The 15,483-nt window shown below is 42.2% G+C and overlaps 1 protein-coding gene across 1 annotated transcript; it reads right to left on the bottom strand.

The window, feature by feature from the left end:
* Nucleotides 1-1,643: 1,643 nt before the first annotated feature.
* LOC147432448 (phenylalanine ammonia-lyase 2-like) lies at nucleotides 1,644-7,438 on the bottom strand. Its single transcript, XM_086492399.1, has 6 exons — nucleotides 5,639-7,438; nucleotides 5,404-5,573; nucleotides 5,052-5,135; nucleotides 4,850-4,945; nucleotides 3,694-4,092; nucleotides 1,644-3,621 (listed from the first exon to the last, which is right to left on the bottom strand). The coding sequence occupies exons 3-6, from the start codon at nucleotides 5,095-5,097 to the stop codon at nucleotides 1,880-1,882; spliced, it is 2,283 nt and encodes a 760-aa protein (XP_086348525.1). The 5' UTR covers nucleotides 5,098-5,135; nucleotides 5,404-5,573; nucleotides 5,639-7,438; the 3' UTR covers nucleotides 1,644-1,879.
* Between the last annotated feature and the right edge of the window lie 8,045 nt (nucleotides 7,439-15,483).

Here is a 15,483-nt window from a genome sequence, read left to right as displayed (position 1 = left end):
GGGATTGAGGGTCCATCAGGGGAGAAAAGGAAAAAGGATAAGAACAAGAATAAAACCTAACCTTTAATTGCAATAATCCTGTGTTGGAGGAAACGCATTTTTGAATTTCCAACGGGTATGCATTTCCAAGAGTATGGAAACGCGTCGAAACGGTTGCAGCTTTACTTCCAATTTGGCTCCCAAAAAAAAGGCACGCTAGTGTTTATTAAAACTAGTACGGCCGGCCGCCTTCGGTGGCCTCTCTCTCTCTCTCTCATTCTCTCTCCCTCTTTATCGTGCGTAGGGGACTTTTGGACTGTAGCCTTTAGCTCGCAGCTCTCGACACGTGTAAAGGGAACTCTCACTGCCGTTATGGAATACATATAGATACCTTTAGCCATCTAAGTTAAGCTTGCTTGATTTACCCCTTCATTAAAAAAGAAACCCCATTATCCAAGATCTGACCGTTGAGAATAATAGAGGGAAAAAATGTTTATCGAGAATAAAGTATAGGAAAAAAATGTTTATCGAGAATAAAATACTTTCTCTGCATAGCACACACAACTCTATAGCATTTTCCTCTCAGTACGATTGCAAATGGGGGGCTCTATGCATTTGTCCTATTTGCATTGATTCTTAATGAAATTCGAATGCCATGTCAGGAGGCTCTTTGTGTCAATTGTTTGGTTGTGTCTTATGTACATTAGGAAATATGGTTTTTGTTCCACTCATGTGTTTATGCAAATCTTTTTAAAATATTTTCTTTAAATGTAGTTGTCGATATATCTTTGAATTTTTATGGGGTTGGCTACTCTCAATTGGGTGCACCCTGCACTTTTTTGGTCATGTAGGTGGCCATTTTATGATCTTGTATGGCAGGTTGATGTTTCCAATTTGGCAACTGGCTTTTTTCAATGAATGTAAGTGAGGGTTTCTCTGCGGATCTCCCTCAGAAGAAGAAAAAGAAGAAGAGAAGAGAATTTTAACGTCGTAGGAAACTATCCTAAGAGACCTTAAAGATCTATCCGACGAGGAGAGTTGAACTCAAGACCTGTTATTAACTGGTTTTTTCCAATGGATATTGTAGAGTGAGGGTTTCTCTCCAGATGCAATTACATGTGCTTGCACCTGGAGGGCATATAATAAAGGGGATTATATTGCAAAAACTAGAAGTGACAAACGAATTCTTGATGTAATCGTAATTAGTCAGAGGCTCTTTGGATAGACATGTGCGTGGCATTGGCTCAATTTGTATGTAAAAAAGAGTGTTTTGTGTTGAGATCTCTTTGAATGCATTGTTATGTCCAACAGTGGAGGGCACAAAGCATGGTTCCATTTCAAGCAACTGCTTACACCTTGAAAGAAAGCATGGAGCAGTATGCAAGAAGGTGGCACGCAGCATAGGCAGGGCTGGGAAGCAACGAGCTGGTGCTGCCAGTGCAAAACTCTTTAAGAGCTTGCAGAATATGGTAGCTTGACAGGTTGGAAAGGCTAAGACAACGATCGTACTCATAGAAGTTCGGGAGTATTGTGTGCACAATATGTGCATGTGATGTTTTGTCGGCCTCCGTTTACGGAGTAATCGATCTGAGTGTATGGATGTGTTGGCTTGTTGGTCAGTTTTAAAGCAATTTTTGAGATTTCTTCCCATTGTACAAGAACCCTGCTAGTCGATTTGAAGGATGTTTATCAGCCTTGAAGGATGACATCAACTTTCACAGTACTCGATTTCTTGTGATATATGACATGACAGAAAACAAGGGACAAAAGACACATTATGTGAAGAGAGACTAGATACAGACAAAGAGAGAGGCCAACACTGCTAGTAGGTTTGGAAAACACTATGGCAGCTCCCCGGCAGCTCAGTACTCGATACCAGAGCGGATTGGAGAGGCTTGTTTTAATTATATGAACGCCCAGAAGGAGCCCCATTCCATCCCTGAATGCATTTGAGAAGAGGAGCCTCCAATTTGCCTGCATTGATACCAGCAAACACCTTGTTAAATTCCTCTCCAGGAGATGTTGCCTGTGTGCCCATCAGGAATTTGGTGCCCTGCTCAGACCGCACAAAATCATAAAGCGGGCGACTTGCACAGCTTTTGATTCTGTTAGGAACATAGAAATGGCCCTCATCAAATTTGGTTTTTGCTAATGGCACCTCTACAATCAGCACAGCCTCCAACTCACCCTCAAAAGCCACCATTTTGCTCACTATAGTGTCCAGTTTTTCTTCAACCTCTGTTCCCTTTCTTGCCTTCTGTGCATGCATTACAAGCTCCTCTGCAAACACTTGCCTTACCTTTTGCATCAGTGGATGATGCTCATTTGTTGGATCATCTATGTAAGAAAACACTGGTATTCCCTCAGCTACTTGCACTAGCTTCTCCTCCATACCTTCCCTCAGCTTGGCCGATCTTGCCGCTCCAGTAATTGCTTTCCGAATCACAACCTGATAATGCTCTTCCAAATGCCTCAAATCCACTGCTTGGCTCAAAGCCACCAACCACTTGGAGCACATGAGCTTCAGTATACCAATGGCTTCCTCTGTCTTTCTTGCTGATATCAATCCCAAAGAGTTGATGTCCTGGTTATGCTGCTCTGCACTTTGGACATGATTTGTTACCGCATTGGCAAGGAACCCAAGCTCTGACACGTAAGATGCCATCGCTATATCTGCTCCCTTGAACCCATAATCCAGCGAAGGGTTTGTCCCTCCAGCCAGATTAGAGGGCAACCCATTGTTGCTCTGCTCACTCATAAGCTCCCCAAATTGTGCAAAGATGAGCTTACCGATCGCATACACGGCCAGCCTTATGCTGTCCATTGACACTCCAATGGAAGTGCCCTGAAAGTTACCTCCATGCAGAGCCAAGTCACGAGTGACATCGATGATGGGATTGTCGTTCACAGAGTTTATTTCCCTTTCAATGCTGTGTGTGGCTTGCCTTATCACTTCGACTTGCAGACCGAGCCATTGAGGTGCGGTGCGCAGCGCATATCTGTCTTGCTTTGGCTTCATAAGAGAATTCCCATGATGGAATTCTTCGGCTGCTTTCATGATTGTGCTTCCATTCAAGACATGCTCCATGATGGCGGCCGCCTCCATCTGGCCTGGATGGAGCTTTAATCTATGGGTAAGCGCATCAGTAAACTCACGCTTACCATGCATTACCTCACAAAAAAGTGCTGATGCAACTTCAGCAAAAAAGCAAAGCACATTGGCATCATAGCAGGCAATGGCAGCCACTCCGGAACCCACACATGTGCCATTGACGAGGGCGAGTCCTTCCTTTGGCTGGAGCTGGAAGGGGGTGTGGATGTCAATCAATGCAAGTGCCTCTTTGGCATTGAGATTCTCTTGCGATCGACACATTCGGAGAACGCGAGCATTTGGCCGGGCTGTCAGAACACCTGCTATGTACGAGAGCGGGACAAGGTCACCCGAGGCGGTGATGGTGCCTCTAAGAGGTACCACAGGGGTGAGCTGAGAGTTCAAGAGCTTCTGGAGGGCTTCAAGAATGGTCCATCTGATACCAGAGTATCCTTGCATGAGGGTGTTAGTGCGGACAAGCATGGCAGCGCGAGTGGTGGCAACGGGCAGGATCAAGTTAAGGTCCTGCTGATTCTCATCTCCTAGTATACCTGAAATGCAAAAAAAAAATGAGAGTACTAAATTTATATTCAGCAACTTGAATTGGGGAAAACAGTATTCACCTGCATTCAAAAACCTGATCAATTCTTGTTGTAGCTTCTCTCCTTCAGTAGTTCGCCGATGCGAGTTTGCACCGAATCCGGTCGTCACACCGTATATATCTGTGCCTTTGAGAAGATGTTGGCAGATCCACTCCACACTTCTATCAACATACTCTTTGGCTTTCTCAGAATCCAGCTTCACACTTACAATCCCGCCTCCCCGAGCCACTGCCGCTACTTGTCCAATTGAAAGGCTGCTTCCATCTAGCACCACCACACTCCTTTCATACTCCTCTACCATTTCTTTCACCTCTTCCACATGACTTCTTGCTAGCTTCCATGCAGCTTTCACCCAATTCAAAGGGTCTACTCTCTCATCAAACAAGGGTCTGATTGCTGTTTCTTTTTCACCTTCCACTTCTGAAAACAGCCAATCAACAAGGTAGAAATCAATATCCTTTTCTTGTGTTTTCTTAAAATTTATAGACTTACAGTCCATAAAAGTATTTTGGAAAAAAATCCAAAAGTTTCATTAACAAAAAGTGTGGGTTTATCACTTCAAAGAATGTAAGTATAGGGATTTTTTTTTAATACCCTCTGAATGCACATGGTATAAGTGATTTCACGACGTAAATGACTCCCCTAAGTTCTCTCGGCTTTTTCTTTCCAAAACCACCATTTCAATGCATGCACAATATACAATGGGGATCGATGGTAGGGCCTTCTCCAACAAGATTTTTGATAATGAGTGCAAAATCTCAACAGTGTTAATCCTTACACAAGAAGTTTTGGATAAATTATCACAATAATTCCCACATTGTGACTTACCTCAACATCATGAGCTTCTGTGAGGGGGGCACCGCATACCTAGCTAGGTACGATTGGGGGTAGGGGACCACCGGCCCGCGGTGGTATGCGGTGCCTCTCCGAGCATAAGCTCATGATGTTATGCATTGTATGAAAAACACTGAAAAAGACTCTATCTGTTTTCCTACAAGAGAAAATTTCTAAATCTTCTTGTGAATTATTGAAGGCTTCTACCATGAGTTCAACATTCCACTTACACTATGAAGAACAATTAAAAGGAGATATTGAGTAGATATTTGCTTTCATGTATAATCAACATGGATAGAGATGAGAGAGAGAACCAAAGGCTCTTGGCAAGTTAGGTCATTACTTGAGTTGGTTCCTCCACAATTGCAAACTGGTATATTGCGAGTACTAATCGTTTGGGCACTCTCGATGGCCTGATTATCGCCGAAACCCATTTTTCCTGCAATGATAATCAATGAAGCCACACACAAGATTCCCAGCAAACAATACGGCTTTCAGATTAATGAGATATTCTACATGTAGTAGTAAAGGAAATTTCTCATTACCTGCGGAACTAAGAAAAATGTATTTGCTGCAGGTTGAAATTAGCATTGCAGCGCCTTAATGCCGATAATCAAATGAAAGAGAGTCTGCAATTCGTCCCCATAATTCAAAATACCATGGAGTTGTATCAAATTGATTAGAAAGCCACAGAATCTATAATTAATGTCCTGATCCATGTTACGGTGAAGTACAGGCTTTGCAATTAACGAAAAAATGGAATATAATTACCAATGCAAGACTTAATTAGCAATGCATAATCAGAAATTAGGACTAGCTAATCAAGCTTTCGGACGGCATTAATCTGAGAGAGAGAGAGAGAGAGAGAGAGAGAGAGAGAGAGAGAGAGAGAGGTACCGCTTAGAGTCTTGGACTGCAGTGTAAGCAGGTAACGCAGCGACTGCTGGTGACGAGCTAGCGCAGATCAGAATTTATAAAGACTCGCCCACGTAAAATGGACAGCCTAGATCCTCTTACGATGGACGTCCATGATCTCCGTCTTGGTTTCAAACATTCTCAATCGCAGACTAAAGGCCCCAAATAGAATGTCAAATTTTGGTTTGATATAAGTCAAGGACTCACAGAGTCTTACCATGAACATTGAATCATGATTATGCCAGTCCTAGATTCAATATTGCCCATCAGGACTAATCAGAGCATTGTGATTACTGTCGACGTGGAACATGCATCAGAGCCTCCCTTTCTCCCAAATGGATTTTGGATGACACTCACATTTGTTAGATGGTCTACCTTGGAGCTCCATTCACAAGAAGTTTTGGACACGTTCTCACAACAATTCCCACATTGTGACTTATCTCAACATCATGAGCTTTCTATGAGGGAGGCACCACATACCTAGCTAGGTATGATTGGGGGCAAGGGACCGCCGGCTTGGTGGGGGGGCCGGGGTTCCCCTGCCTCCAATCGTACCTAGCTAGGTATGTGGTGCCTCTCGAGCAGAAGCTCATGATGTTATGCATTGTATGAAAAACATTGAAAAAGACTCTGATTTCCTACATGAGAAAATTTCTAAATCTTCTTCTGATTGTAAACATCTTTGTATACTTCTCAAACCTAGACCAATGGGTTTCAAGAGATACACAATCGCGGCCTTGGGTAAATGCAACACCTCTTTGGCCTTCGATGAATGCACCACCTCTTAAGGATGGCTTTACAATTGGAGACTTCTACATTGTTGATACTAGGGTAAATGTCCCAACTTAAGGATAGCGAAACTATGCAAAGCCGCGTGAGAGCTATGGAGAGAGATTTCGGGCTTGGAGTGGTGCACAAGGTGCGCACAAGAGTTCTCTATTCAGCAAAATAGACATTTTCAGTTTCGAAGCAGTAGGTAGGTTTTTCATTTCATTTGAGTAGACTTCAAAGCAAAAAGCATTCTTAAAACATTAAGGCCATACATGAGCAAGCAACGGGACAACAGTGGGAAAGAATTGAACCCAAGTTTCCTTTTTAATATTTACGTGATCGTCTGATCACAAAGCGTTAAGAAAAGTTAACAACCATATAAATTGGAGTTTTTCAAAATGGTTTTTTCCTCTTTTATCCATAGGTTAAATGCATAACTTTGTTAATGCTAACAAAAGATTTACCTACCAACTAAATGTTCACTGTAATGTCATTTTGAATGATTACTTGAATTTACCTACTACTGGCGGCTCTACTTTTCCATTTCATTAATTAATTACTTAGCAAGATTCTTAGCAAGATTCGCTCGGATACAAAAGACCTTATGGCTTTTATCATTACTCTTTAAGTTGGAGGCGATGCACCTGCTCCATTACGTCCCCGTCTTGTCCAACCTGCTAGCTATGTAGCACTCACCAAATCTCCCCACCGCAACGAGCTGCCCTCTTCCTGCACATCCCTCCTTGACCCCGCCTATGTCAGAGAGAGAGAGAGAGACGGCACTTATGGCAGAGATACCAATGCCAACCATTGCCTCTCTCTCATCCCATGCCATGGCAGTAGAGAGACTCTCTCTCTCTCTCTCTCTCTCTCTCTCTCTCTCTCTCTCTCTCTCTCTCTCTCTCCGACTTGCAGACCAAGGCAGCACTCACTGAGCTCTGTGCCCCGCATCTAATGAACCGGGTGTGTGGTGGGCTCATTCACTGTGCAGATTGTTGTGCAAATCTGCTTGCATACGTTTTTCCAAAGGCGCGTGCGCGCGCGCGCGTGTGTGCGTGTGTGTGTGTGTGTGTGTGTGTGTGTGTGTTGGTTAGGACAGATGTAGGTGGAAGCAGGGGAGAAGGGCCATGGTGACGATCGAGCGCATCGACAAGGCAGGCACCCGTTGTGTTGGTCGAAGGCAATGGTTGAAGGCAAGCGTAGAGTAGGACCTCTTGTTCCCACTCCGAGGGAGCGGCTATCTCCAGATTAAAACACATCTCTCAAAAAATGCATTGCTGCATTAAGTGCAAATCCTGCTCTAGGGCTGCTGCAGCTACCGGAGAAGCTGTGGCATGGCAGCTTCATCAGCGATGGTGGCCACAGCCACAGCCGCTCTTGCCCACCACCTACGTAATAGAATGTGCCACACTGCCACGTCGCCTTGTCGAGGACTTCACCCACGTACATGACACTAGCCAGAAAAAATCTCTCTCTCTCTCTCTCTCTCTCTCTCTCTCTCTCTCTCTCTCTCTCTCTCTCTCTCTGTGACCCACCACTCTCCTCCATCATGGTCCCGAGGCCCGTCATGCGCATGGACATTCGAGCCAATGTTGGCCCATCTACAAACGCAGCAGAGAGAGACAGAGATGCGCTCTGTTCGAACTTGCACCGAGAGAGAGGGATTTTCCTGCTAACTGCAAGGTTAATCAATCAGTCGTGCAATGAAAGAGGCGGCAAAACCAAGATGAGCACGGACAAGAGATAGAGCGGAGTATCCATGGGAGCTGCACGTAAAGAGGGCCACACAGCAAGTTGATCCATTGCACTCCAGACATGAAGCAACGCAAGAATGTGCTGAGATAGGTTGGAAATAAGCAGTCTGCGTAGAGCCACTCGATCACAAGGTAGCCCGACTAGAAACGGCAGGCCTGGCTTCGCATCAAAACTGACCCCATGCGACGTAGGTCTTTCCACCCATCCTCAGACCGTGAGCGAGCTCCTCACCTTGCTTTGATGGGCCATCACTTCGTCCTCAGCACAGTGAGAGAAGAAGAAGAAGAGAATTTTAACGTCGCAGGAAAATATCCCAAAACACCTTAAATCATTTCTCTCTTTTACTCTCCCCTCTCCACGTGCCAATCCTCCTCCTTTGCCCCCCTTTTTCCTTTTTGTTTTCAAAAGGATCTTGCGTGATTCTTTTAAAAGGAAATGAAAGAAACGTTTTGGGCACCTACTGAGATTGCTCCACGACGAACGACGTAGACTCTACCCAAGTCAATTTGTGCATCTTTTGGGAGGGGACTCATTATACTTTGCATGATTGTCCCAATATGGAGCTTTTACCCTAGTAAAGAGTCAAACTAGTGAACTTTTCTAGGACTGAGTATTCCTTTGAGTTTTTTTTTCCAGCAAGGTGAGATTCCTTTGAGTTTTGATTGTTAGAATATATCCCCTACCTCTATTAGCTCCATGATGCACTATGAGAGTCGTGCCCTTTATCAAAGAGGTTTGCCTTAATAGGGAGAGTACACACACACATACATAGTTGGACCACTACTAGTAACTCTGATATCTCTTTTCACATAAACCTTGGAGCTCCATTGTAAACTTCGATCCAATGGGTTTCAAGAGATACATAATCGTGGCCTTGGGTAATTAATGTGGCCTTGGGTAATTAATGCAACACCTCTTAAGGATGGCTTTACAATTGGACACTTCTACATTGTTGATACTAGCATAAATGCCCTGGGCAACATTAGGATAGCAAAACTGTGCAGAGCCGCATGAGAGCTATGGAGAGAGATTTTGGGCTTGGAACGATGCAGAAGGTGCGCACAGGAGTCCTCTGTTCAACAAAATAGACATTTTTAGTTTTGAAGCATTATATAGGTTTTTCGTTTCATTCGGGTAGAGTATGAGGCAAGAATCATGCTTAAAATACTAAGGCCACACATGAGCAAACAACGGGACAGCAAAGAGAAAGAATTGAACCCAAGTTTCCTTTTTAATATTTACGTGATCACTCAAAAAAGTTACGTGATCACAAAGCATTAAGAAACGTTAACAAACCATATAAATTGGAGTTTTTCAAAATGGTTTCGTCCCCCTTCATCCATTAGTTTAAGTGCATGACTTTGTCAACATTATCAAAAGATTCATCTTACCAACTAGATGTTCACTCTAACAATTTGAGTGATTACGTGAATTTAAATCCCTAATGGGATTGCTCCACGGTGGATGGCATATATAGACCATGTGCCCAAGTCAATTTGTATGTCCTTTGGGAGGGGATTCATTATACTTTGCATGATTGTCTTGGTATGGAGCTTGAACCCTAGTAAAGAGTCAAACTAGTAAACTTTTCTAGGACATAGTATTCCTTTGAGTTTTGTTGTAATAATATATCTCCTACCTCTATTAGCTCCATGATGCACTGTGAGAGCTTCTGTCCTTTATCAAGGAGGTTTGCCTCAATAGGGAGAGTACACACACACACACACAGAGAGTTGGGATAAAGACCGTAGTGCCACTTTCCACCTTGGCTAACCCTACACCACTAACATTAACTCTCATTTCTCTTTTCACATAAACAATAAAGAAACACACGCACGGAGACTCCTTCTCATGTGTATTGTCTCCCCCCCCCCCCCCCCCCCCCCCCCCCCCCCTCTCTCGTATATCCTCTCCTCTCTTCCCTTCCCTCACGGACACACCGTCCTCACAATTGGTATCAAAGCCCGAGTGTGGCATTCTGACCTTGTGCCCCTCCTCTCGCACATAAGATGGATGAAGCAGAGAAGCTTTGGGAAATAAGATCTTGTAGATCTGAAAAATTATGTATATGGGCAAGCAAGGATTTCATTAACGTGATCACGATCGGGTGATTACGTCAATAACTTTAGTATTTACACAAAAAAATCATGTGATCACGTTAATTATTAACGTGATTTTGATTTTGACCTGCAAAAACCTATAGAGCCGGTTAGCCCTCCGGGGTTTCTATTTTTCCCTGCGAGGCCCGCTAGGCTTTTTCATTTTCCCGACGGGCCCGCCGGGAAAATGAAAAAGCCCGGCAGGAGTAATTATATATAGTAAACAGTGTGCTAACCCCACTCTTTTAGCTAGGCAAATCTTTGGGGAGTGTATCCGAGTGCCGGGTATAGTCATCTCCTTATGAAAAGTTCTATGTAAAAAAAGTGTATGAACACAATTTGCTAGTCCAATTAGTATACTTCCAATGTTTTAAATGTTTTTGAAATTTTTAGGTCGGTGTGTGCTTTGTTTGAATTAGTATGTGCGCACGGAGAAAAATATAAGTTAAAAATTCAATATATGATGAAATGTGTCAAACTGTTAACATATATTGTTTGATCTGAATTAAGTTCTTATAGACTACTTGTTTGAACAAATTTCTATACGTGTAACAGATTGCAATTTTAAGTGAAGATTACTTTTTTAATTTTTATCAATATTTCCTTGCACATTTGTTAAAGTCTTCAAGTGGTGGTTAAGAGTTTACCTGAGATAGTGTGAGAGTGTTAGTGTCCTTTGCAACCATGAATTTGTATTTGATATGCTGGTTTTTTGTTGTCCAGTGAAAATATGACGCCAGATCAAAAGAAATGTATTATGCGTGCCATTCGTAAAGAATGTATTTTGGCAATCTCATCATGTGCAGCTGATCACATACAAAAGATTAGTGAAAGCAATGTCTACATCAAACACATCACTAGCTCTATATGGGAGAACACAGAGTGTAGGTTGTGACTTGAAGGCCAATACGAGTTGTTGCTTCCATCTGGGATACGAGAATTTGACCCCCACCACAAGGTAAGGACAGTGTTGGGCAATATGAAAGTATGTTGCAGAGACTTAAAGGAAGATATGCCACCTGCCTGCGACATGTCAAAATTAGAGCTCTGGGATAAATTGTGGGAAGAACAGAAGGTAAAGATGAAGCGTGTGAAAGTGTAGGACCAAGCAGTCTTACCCAAGAGATTGAAGATGGCCCAAGATGCGCAAGCAGCTTTGGGAGGTTGTTCTGATACCAGTAGCACAGGCACAATCATGCGCACTGCTTTGAATGCAAAGTGCTTTCATCTTGTCGGCATCCCTCACGAAGCCTTGGTAGAAGGTATGAGGATTGGAGCAGGCTTCTTCGATGTGTGCACATTTTACACCATCAAAGGCATCTCATTTTTTTCAGACAACATTACATATGTGGGAAAATGTAACAAGGGAGGGAGTGAGGCAAAATTTGACAGCTTTTAGACAGATCAAGAAATGCAAACGCTTCACCCCTCCATTGTAAGTTGCATTGGGTTTACTACAGAAGCTGCTTGGATCACGATATTCCCATACTACAATGGGGGTACCGTGGGCGACATAATGTGTCGCTTACCGTTCGCTCACAGATTGTTCAGACGACACATGCACAGGCTAGAACACGGCTGGAGGTCATTCCCTGTAGCAAATCTTCCTGTAAGCGAGATAGACACGGTGCGGATCAAAGCAGTGATCGAGAAGATGCCATCATTTTGTCATGCCTTAATCGACGGCGTTGCAGCTGCACACTCGGCTGGTATAGTGCAAAGTGACCGGGACCGTTCAAGATAATGTTGGACTTTACTCGCGCCAATAAACCCCGCGTCGGCGTCATTGATTGGGGTATGATGATCAAAACACCAGCTAAGCGCGTAGCAAATAATTATCTGTATCCAAGCGCACAGTCGGACGAAGCACTTTTGAATGCACATAGAGAAAGGAATGCCGAGATGGCTAAGCGACCGTGAATTGCTCCCGAACTATACGATCCACGGTGCACAGATGCATACACAAAAGCGAGCGACATTTATGCATTGGGCTACCTATTCGACATGCTGACAGATTTTTGGAGTGCAGCCAGAAAAGTTTATTTTCCCGAAGGAGTTTTTTACCACTCGGACGAAGATGTTATGAGGGCTATTCCGAATTAAAGTAGATTGTTGGATGAAGTTGAAAGAGCGGGACCAAAGAAGGAATGCTTTTGACGTGTTGATTTTCAAAGAACGTTTAAAGATAGACCCTAACCCTATCCAACGTCCACTTATTGAACTTGCACCATCATTTTATCCGATTTAAATATTTCTATGATATACATATGTCTTGTCCAAGGTATTCTTTTTTTTATTGAAGTGTATTATCTGGTTTGAAGTGATTCACCTGATTGAGTCAATTATCTTTAGTCATTTCAAATTTGTCATTTAATTGTCAGTAATTCAAATTTGCCTTGTGGTTCAATTAGTCGCATTTGTTGTGGTTTGATTTAGTGGATTCCGTGCAGTGTCCCAATGAGTGAGAATATATATTTGCCAATGATATTGAATATTTGTCTATCTGTTGACTGCACCTCCAAGAGAAAATGGTTGATGAAGAACAAGATATTGGCACCCGATCACTGCCTGATGATCAACAAAACGCGGCTGTTAATGAATTTCAGTGCATGAAGTCTCTAGTACACGGCATGTCGGCACAACAAGCGACGTGTACTGCTCGCCGACTCTCAAAGTGGACAAATCCAAACCATATGCAATGGAAAGAGATCAATAAAGAAGTGACAAAGGACATGATCAAGACAATATGGCCATGTGAGGATGTAGAGATCAAGAAAAGAAGGTGGAAGGTTTCGAAGCTCATTCATGATGAGCATACTTCTGGTCGACTCTCAAAGTGGGCCCATCGAGATTCACCATTTTTCCTGCGGGCCCGTCGGGGATACTAAAAATCCCGGTGGGCTCTGAATGTTATATATATGCGGGCCCCGATCGGGCATGCTGGGTGTATTTTCGTCTTGCATTCATCTTCAGAGAGAGAGAGAGAGAGAGAGAGAGAGAGAGAGAGAGAGAGAGAGAGAGAGCGGTTGCAACCACCGTTGCAGGTACGTCAAGAGGAGACAGGAGAGAATGATATAGGGGGTCGTGTAGGAGATTATATGCGTCGCAGGTGCACGGTAGCAGCAGCAGAGTACCTGAGCACATGATCCGGGTATGTGTTGTATGTATGCGTATGCGTTGTGTGGTGGCGTTCCTTTTGTCGTAGTGCGTGGTAGTAATAAGGTATCGTACCACACAATGGGAGTGTGTGTGTTCGCTGTTCTACGGAACAATGCTTATCACGGGGACATCACCTCGATGACGCGGGGAAGATGGTGTCCTTGTGGTAAGTATTGGCTTACTGTCTGGGTACTACGTCAATAACACGGTGAATCTAGTATCCTTATGGTAAGTCAACTTCCCTTCCCCTTTCCCAAAAAACATATGGGCATCGATCGGTAATGCGGCTATATGATGTTCGTATGCAGGCCATTGTTTTTCCTTAGATTCAGGCGGCACTCGATCGGTAACGCAGCTAATAGAGTGTCGTTTGTTAGAAGCATCTATTTTTGCATAAATATGGCGTTCAGGGCGTTAACGCGACCTCACAAACGTCATATATATAATTTGTATGTGCATGTGCAATTAATTTTTTAAGTATGAAGTATATGAAATACTTGGTCGGTAACGTGGCTGTGAAAAGTATTTCATATACAAAATGTATGAATTGTTTGATTTTGTTGTTTTTAATTGTCCATTTGAAATTATATACTAGCTAATCATATTTAAAAGAATACTTTATTCATCAATCATCACTATTTTAAATGTTCCATTTATATAAATTACATGTAAAAAAATATTTGCACACAAATTGCATGTTTAATATTCTTTTTTAATCTTTTTAAAGGACTCTCAAGCATTATCGCTATTTTTGATGCTTCATTTACATAAATTCTCTATAAAAAATCTAAATGCACACAATGTGTATGTTAAATATTCTTTTGTATCTTTTTAAAGAGCATCAATTATCATCGCTTTTTGATTGCTACATTTACATAAATTCTATGTGAAAAAAGTTTGTAACACAATTTGTTAGTCCAATTTGTATACTTCCAATGTTTTAAATGTTTTTGAAGTTTTTAAGTCGGTGTGTGCTTTGTTTGAATTAGTATGTGCACACGGAGAAAAATATAGGTTAAAAATTCAATATATGATGAAATGTGCCAAAATGTTAACATGTATTGTTTGATCTGAATTAAGTTCTTATAAACCACTTGTTTGAACTGCTTTTTACACGCGTTGCAGATTGCAATTTTAAGTGAAGATTAATTTTTCAATCTTTATCAATATTTCCTTGCACATTTGTTAAAGTCTTCAAGCATTGGTTAAGAGTTTACTTGAGATAGTGTGAGAGTGTTAGTGTCATTCGCAACCATGAATTTGTATTTGATATGTTGTTTTTTTATTGTCCACTGCAAATATGACGCCAGATCAAAAGAAATGTATTATGCGTGCCATTCGTAAAGAATACATTTTGGCAATCTCATCATGTGCAGCTGATCACATATAGCAGATTAGTCCGGCTCACCGACACCTGGAAGTGAAATTTGTCAGCAAGGTTGTGTCGGAGGAGAGGAAAACTGCTCTCTCATTCACTCACAATATGAAGCTGTAGGAGAATGCTATAATTGGAGAGAACTATTCTTTGTGTGTGTGTGTGTGTTTGTGTGTCTGATACTCTAGTGTATCAACTCAAGTGCTACACACACATGACACATTCATGTTGCTACACGTATGTGTGTGTGTGTGTGTGTGTGTGTGTTACACACACTTTGTCTACTTACTTTTGAGTGATTGTGTGTGTGTGTGCGTGCGCGTGTACATATGCATATTTTTGTCAGTACAAGTTGTAGCATCAAGTAGGGTTATGTTTTGTGCTTCTTTTTCTTGAATGTGTTTGCATGTGCACAAGAGTGACTTTCCAATTTGTGCAAGAAAAAAATGAGTTTCTTTAAAGCCTTCAAAATGAAAAGTAAGGCTTTAAAAATGAAAAGTAAGGTCACCATTCCAGTTTTGAGGCTTGGGTGAAAGTCACACCCAAACTAATTTTTTTGCAACCGTCGAGATTGAAAAAAACAAAAAAAAGATTGAAAATTTGTACAAAGGTTGGAGAACTGCAAGGTTTTTCCTAACTTCGAGAGTGACAGTGTCTTTGTAAAACATCAAGACTAAGTGTGTGTGTGTGTGTGTTTTTTTTTTCCCTATAAATTTCATATAGCAATAATCTTGTTATTTTTTTCCCCGATAAACTTCATATGGCAATAATCTAACTCAATCTTTATAAAACTAAAGATTATGGTGGTATTAGTGTTTGTGCATATTCGTACGTGCACACATCATGCTTGCGTACATGGATTTGTATAGTTTATGTGTGTGTGTCACACACACTCTCCCAAGC

This window comes from Adiantum capillus-veneris, chromosome 20 (genome assembly GCF_014529385.1).
Source record: "Adiantum capillus-veneris isolate H3 chromosome 20, ASM1452938v2, whole genome shotgun sequence".
Classification (NCBI taxonomy): Eukaryota; Viridiplantae; Streptophyta; class Polypodiopsida; order Polypodiales; family Pteridaceae; genus Adiantum; species Adiantum capillus-veneris.
Note: the sequence above shows the minus strand (reverse complement) of the source record. Positions and strands in the feature narration are given on the sequence as shown.

Excerpts from the sequence above, each read along its gene's own strand:
- LOC147432448 (XM_086492399.1), bottom strand. The coding sequence starts at position 5,097 with ATGCTAATTTCAACCTGCAGCAAATACATTTTTCTTAGTTCCGCAG. Across the intron at positions 4,946-5,051 it reads CATTTTTCTTAGTTCCGCAG|GAAAAATGGGTTTCGGCGAT; the intron begins GTAATGAGAAAT and ends TTATCATTGCAG. Across the intron at positions 3,622-3,693 it reads GATCAGGTTTTTGAATGCAG|GTATACTAGGAGATGAGAAT; the intron begins GTGAATACTGTT and ends TTTGCATTTCAG.